This window comes from Protobothrops mucrosquamatus, unplaced genomic scaffold (assembly GCF_001527695.2).
Source record: "Protobothrops mucrosquamatus isolate PMUCROS unplaced genomic scaffold, P.Mucros_1.0 scaffold_234, whole genome shotgun sequence".
NCBI lineage: Eukaryota > Metazoa > Chordata > Lepidosauria > Squamata > Viperidae > Protobothrops > Protobothrops mucrosquamatus.
In genome coordinates, this window is record NW_015386310.1 from 257,160 (window position 1) to 263,843 (window position 6,684).

Consider the following 6,684-nt stretch of genomic DNA (forward strand, 5'->3'; position numbering starts at 1 on the left):
CAGATCAAAACATACATTAAATTAATGCAGTTCAAGGGAAATAGAGAACATATAGCAATGTGCTTTACAAGGGCCAGACAGGCAAGCATATTAAAGATGTTACAGTATACAAGTTTTCCCATTTGTAAAATATCGAGATGTATCAATAAAATACAGAAGTGTCTAATATTTAAATAATGATGATGGTGACTAAACTCTGTATAATCCTCATCCACACTGTCACTTTCTGCTGATTCATAACCATTCCTTAGCAGACATTGAGGGAAAGTAACTGATTAAGACTCATCGGTAAATGCCAGAAGAATGTTGTTTTAAGGTGCCTTGTCTATTTGAATAAAAGATAAGAGAATACTGTATGAGATTTGCACAATAAATATAAGCTGTACTGTGATTTCTTTTACATTGCCTTATTCTTACTGTTTTCCCTTCTGCAGTGTCAAAGTATAAAAGGCACAATCTATCATGCACTTCTGGCCAATACATTGAATTTTAACAATGATGCACATTTGATCTAGAAACATAGTAAAAGGTTAAAAAAAGATGACAATCTTAAGTGTGGGATCAATTCTTTCCAGATTTGTTGACTCCAGTAAGCATTTGATAAAGTAGACCACAACCTACTCCTTGGTAAGCTAGAAAAAGATGGAATAGACAACATCACCACCAAATATATCTGTAGCTGGCTGGCAAACCATACTCAACCAATAGTCCTCAATGGTACTACATCCACATGGAGAGAAGTAAGCAGTGGGGTACCACAAGGTTCTGTCTTAGGCCCAGTACTCTTCAATATCTTCATAAATGACTTAGATGAGGGAATTGAAGGGGAACTCATCAAATTTGCAGATGACACCAAACTGGCAGGAGTAGCCAAAATCCCAGAAGACAAACTCAGGCTCCAAAAAGATCTTGACAAACTTGAACAATGGGCCCTATCCAACAAAATGAGTTTCAATGTGGAGAAAAGTCTTACATTTAGGCAGGAAAAATCAAAGGTACAAGTACAGATTAGACGAGATCTGGCTTAAAAACAGTAAATGTGAGAGGGACCTTGGAGTCCTGGTGGATGATCACTTGACTATGAGCCAGCAGTGTGCAGCAGCAGCCAAAAAAGCTAATACAATCCTGGGTTGTATAAACAGAAGCATAGAATCAAGATCACGCAAAGTATTAGTACCGCTTTATAAAACCCTAGTAAGACCACACCTGGAATACTGCAGCCAATTTTGGTCACCCTATCACAAAAAAGATGTTGAGAGTCTGGAAAAAATTCAGAGAAGAGCAACTAAGATGATCAAAGACCTGGAGACTAAAACATACAAAGAATGGCTGCAGGACTTGGGTTTGGCCAGTCTAAAGAAAAGAAGAAATAGGGGAGACATGATAGCAATATTCCAGTATTTGAGGGGCTGCCACAAAGAAGAGGGAGTCATGTTATTCACCAAAGCACCAGAGGGCAGGACAAGAAACAATGGTTGGAAACTGATTAAAGAGAGAAGCAACCCGGAATTAAGGAGAAACTTCCTGACAATGAGGACAATTAACCAGTGGAACAGCTTGCCTCCAGAAATCGTGGGTGCTCTATCACTGGAGATTTTTAAGAAGAGGCTAGACAGTCACTTGTCTGAGATGGTATAAGTTCTGCTTGAGCACGGGGCTGGACTAGAAGACCTCCAAGGTTCCTTGCAGCTCTATTCTATTCCATCAGACTACAGCTGCATAGCCAAAAATCATTCTAGCTGAGAACTGCAAGAGTTCATGTTCAACATCTGTAAAGGGGGTGGAGGGGATGGAGGCAGACAAGTCCCTCTTTACCCTTCGTTTTGCCGCGACAACATTTTCTTGTAAGGGCCCAGGTGAGATTTTAATCCGCGCGCCCAAACGAAACGTTCCAACAGGTAAAACCAGCAAACGAATCCTCCCACACTTGATTGGCCGGCCTGCGATTGGCTGCTTTGACATTCCACGATCTCAGCCTCGTTCCATCTCCTCTACGTCTTCATTGGTCGAAGCTGTTCAAGCTCCGCCTCCTTTTCCATCGATCTCTCGTCACAAAAAACATCGCTTCCCTACCCTCGGGTTTAGTGACCGTAGACTTTTGATGAAGAGGTAAAAGTTCTATGGTTACCCTTCGTTAACACTGGCTCGGTATCAGTTCTCCCTCCGTTTTAGCTCTATGGGGGGAAATGCTCGCTTCCCTTTGCGACAATGCCGTTAATGAAGGCGTCGCTCAACTTACGGGGAGCACATTTGAGAAGGACGCGAAATAAAAGGAACGCCTTGGAGGAATTAAAAGGTAGTAAACGTGTATGGAGATTCTCAGTCATCCAGGTCAGGGTTGTCCTAAAGGTACTTTTTCAAAAGGCAACTGGACTTTTTCCTTGAAGACGTCTCGCCTCTCATCCGAGCAGCTTTTTAAGTTCTTCATCTGAAGAAGCTGGATGAGAAGCGAGACGTCTTCAAGAAAAAACAAAGTCCAGTTGCCTTTTGAAAAAGCATCTTTGGGATAAGAAGTAGTAAGGAAGGATAGAATCTAGCAGTAATTCAAAGCTAGATTAGTACGGGGTTAGGAAGAACCCGATGTTCTCATTTTAATTGTAAGCCTTCCAGAGTCTTACTTATTATATATTGATTTACGTTTAAATTATTTTTTATAGAAGTTGTTTTACAGAGTAAAAAACAATACACATTTTAAGGGGGGGAAATGAGATGAAGGGGGGGAAGATATAAAATGGCTTCCAATTTTCTTTACAGCCGTTATAAATGCATTTATATTTTATTTTCTTTATCCTTTATTCTCTTATATCATGACTCCTTTTTTTTCAAGTTCTACTCTGGCCTCCATAAATGTATTTATTCATGTGTCAGTCAGTCAAAATTATTGTATATAGCTCCCCATCTCACGTACAGTCACAATATTTTTGAAAAAGAGACAAACATTAAAAACTTGTATAATTAAAACCATCAAAGCTAAGATTAGAAAGGAGCATGTCTATGAAAAGGGCAGCCAGGTAAATCTAAATAAAAAGTTAATCAAATACAACACCATTAAAAGCCCCAGTGTACTGGCCAATAGTTGCTGGCTCTATGGTGCAAACGTGTCAGATGCCAATTTTCCTTTTATCGGGGTCAGAAGGAAAGTGTGCTGGTTGAGCTAGCGTGGCAAGACATTATGGACTTTTGGAGAAATAACAATATAAATTTCAGATAATTGATTTTATATCATCATTTGGAGAATGTGGAAAAATATTGGGTGTCGGTATGACAGAAAGCAGTTTCGTCCTAAATTTTCATTACTGTATTCTGTTTTTGTATTATAGAAAGAAAACAGTTTTTCAGTTATATCCGTATATTGCCCAATAATAACTAAGAATAAAAACCAGATGGATGATGAAGGTGCAGGAAAACTGCAACTGACATCGATGATTGAAGACACAGTAATGAACACCGAAGAGGAAGAAGTAGAGACAGTTTCAGAAGATAAAGAAACAGAAGAAGATTCTCAGGTGGATTCCTCCAATCAAAATGATGTCAAAAAGTTTGTGCCTGGCATAGTTTATCTTGGTCATATCCCTCCACGCTTCCGGCCTCGGCATGTGCGAAACCTCCTCTGCGTTCATGGTGAAATAGGACGTATTTTCTTGCAGCCTGAAGGTGAGGTTGTATGGTGCATTAGAGATAGTAAGCAGTTCTAAGTATGCAGAAAAGAGAATACTAAATAAAGTTAATGCACCTTCCAGTGTAAAAGACTGGGCTAGCATTGAATATCATTTTTCATTACACTTGTCCTTAATGTGAGAGGCATGGTTTTCAGATGGAAGCTATCTTCAGATGGGTGGACTTTTATTTGAAATGTGATGCAGATTTTATCATCTCAAAAGGAAATTATAGTCATGACTCCCTATGTGCCCGCAAGAGATCTAAGTCCAGCCCAACTTGAATGCCTCTCTTATCTCCCGCTCATTTCCCTTAATTGCCAGTTGGTCAGATTATTGTAGAGAGCTTAAGCTTGCAATAAATCTTTATACTCATTTGAACTGCCTAAGTCTCCTGATTTGCCTGGCGCTTGACAATTGTTAATGGTTACATTTTACACTTGGGTAAGTTGGTTTAAGGCTTAAGGTATACACGACTAAGCTACCCTAATTCAAAGTCTGTACAGTTTATGACTCTTTTTCTTTTTGCATTCCCCAGAGCGATTTATCCGAAAGAAAAAGAAGGCGGCTGGTAGTAATGCCAAAAATTTCACAGAAGGTTGGGTAGAATTCCGAGATAAGCGTGTGGCAAAGTTGGTAGCTGCTAGTTTACACAATACTCCTATCGGTGTTCGTAAGAAAAGCAAATTCCATTATGACCTGTGGAATATAAAGGTGTGTTATCTGGGACTGAGTACTCTGTTATCTATTCATAATCCAATTGTTGTTGAGAACAACTCAATCTGTTTTTTTGTTGGTTCTTCAAAGAAATCAAAAATTAATGGTCAATGACCTTCTGGATAGACTGATTCTGACTTGAAGTTGTGAAAGTGCTGTTTCTCCTGCATTTCCAACTTCTGTTCATGAAATTTGATACAAGATAAGTTGCTTTGCTAAACTTCTATTTGAATTGACAAGATAGTTCGGCCATATATAGAGACACTGAAAGGATTAAATCAATTTTATATGTCCTATATCTATGTTTTCTTATAGTGTCCTTACTTAAGATGCAATGGGTTGAAGCAAGTGATGGTCAAACAGCACCCCATAAGCCAGTGTACATGCTCAAAACAATTTTTATATAGGACATGACAGCCCTAATTTTAAAAATTAATCTGTGATATAATATTTTACTTGCTATAAACGATGTACTGAATCCCTATGCGTATGTGGCACTTGATAAATAGAGGACATTTTGGAATAAATGTATTTCTTGAAGAGGCACTCATACCTCTTCTCGATTCTTTAACGGATTGCTAGTGTTCAAGTACATGAACTCTGTATCTTTAAAATAGGTCAAGGGATGAAATTATATGAAGATGATTAATTTCAGATCACATGTTTATAGTACACTGAATGGTTTCTTTTTTCTCTCTCTCTCTTCATCTGGGAATGTGACAGATAGCTCAGTCTCGTATCAAGACAAGTGCTTGCAGTGAGCTTCTCTGGTTAGATTGAGGGTTGCGACTGGTCCTACATTTGTCACTGAACTTCTACTACCAGATTCTTTATTACAGATTTTAACCAGTTCTAAGGATATTAGAACTTTTTCCAGGCCATATGTTAATGTGGGGATAGAGTAGCTTCAGACAATATGGAAACTATTTACACTGAGGTTACATCTTCTCAACTATGAGTTGTTATACAGTATGCAGGTATGATAATCTTATGATCCATTAACTAGTTTTCATATCTTCTTTAGTATTTGAACCGCTTCAAATGGACTCATTTGAGTGAGCAGCTTGCATATGAAAGGCAAGTGCGGCAGCAACGCATGCGGGCTGAAGTTTCCCAAGCCAAACGAGAGACTAATTTCTACCTGCAGAATGTGGAGAAGAGCAAGCACTTTTTGAAGAAGGACAGTCAGAGAGAACACGCGGAGAAGAGCTGGGGCTTCGTTCAGCGCTGTACTGAGGATGAAATTCAGACAAGCAAAGGAAAGAAACGCCTCAAGCAACAGCTAGCCCGCTCTGCTGAGATTCAGCAGAAATCTCAGTCAAACAAATCTCTGTTGACCAAAATCTTCAATATCCAGCAATAAGGACCTCACTCATGTTCCTGGTCTAGGTCTTGGCAGCTAACTATTGTGAGAAGAGCAAACTAAATCTGCCATCAATCCTACTAGAAGAAAATGCTCAGGTTGCTTCAATAAGTACTTGTCCTGCTGTTTTGGTGATACAGAAGTTGCAGACTTGCCTTCTGAGCAGAACATTTCTTTAGAAAGCCATGTAGAGTTTTTCTTCTCATACTCTGTGTAGAGTATGGACTAAGTTTTTCTTGAGGGGATTAGGCAGGAGGCAACTTTCTCTTTTGGTTGTTCCTTTACTGATTGAGAAGTCAAGGGAATAAAGGAAAAGGCTGGACTCTTTTGTGAAGGTTGCATATGGTGAAGACCAAGATATTTTAATCTCGCCTCCGTTTGTAGAACTGATATATTGTTAAATAAGAAAATGTCAAGAATCTCTGCTATGTGGAAATAAAGACTATGATGTTACAAGACTATGTGTCATTGGATATGCTAATCATTCTGACCCACTATACTTACAATTTGAAGATTATAAACTGTTGCATTCATCTTTTTGCTGGTTCACATATTACTGGTTCATACTCGGTTCCCAATCAACTACTATTCCAAAATCAATTTCACAGTACCATTATTACGCTGTACCTGTGCATTTGATATTTGTTTAAATCCACCTGTCTCTGTTAAATTATATTACTTTGAACTTGTGCCCTCCACTTTCTTTTTCAGACTTCCTACAGTTCTGACAAAACAAGCCAATATATATCTTTCCACTGATGCAATGATGTTTTGTTGGGCTCTGGGCTTCCAGATAGATAATCAGATCCATCACTCCAGTTTACAGGCTATAATTACCACCTTACAGCATGCAAGTTTACTTGACCTTTGTTTAAAGTCTTCTTTGTCTCCTGGACTCCCAGTTGACTCTTTTTGTCTATGAGGCAGTTTTTATTCCATCAGTCAGAG

General features: G+C 38.8%; 1 protein-coding gene across 1 annotated transcript; it reads left to right on the forward strand.

The window, feature by feature from the left end:
• The first annotated feature begins 2,217 nt into the window (after nt 1-2,217).
• On the forward strand, nt 2,218-6,197 carry ABT1 (activator of basal transcription 1). Its single transcript, XM_015829578.1, has 4 exons — nt 2,218-2,296; nt 3,321-3,654; nt 4,195-4,370; nt 5,398-6,197. The coding sequence occupies exons 2-4, from the start codon at nt 3,384-3,386 to the stop codon at nt 5,734-5,736; spliced, it is 786 nt and encodes a 261-aa protein (XP_015685064.1). The 5' UTR covers nt 2,218-2,296; nt 3,321-3,383; the 3' UTR covers nt 5,737-6,197.
• The last annotated feature ends 487 nt before the right edge of the window (nt 6,198-6,684 follow it).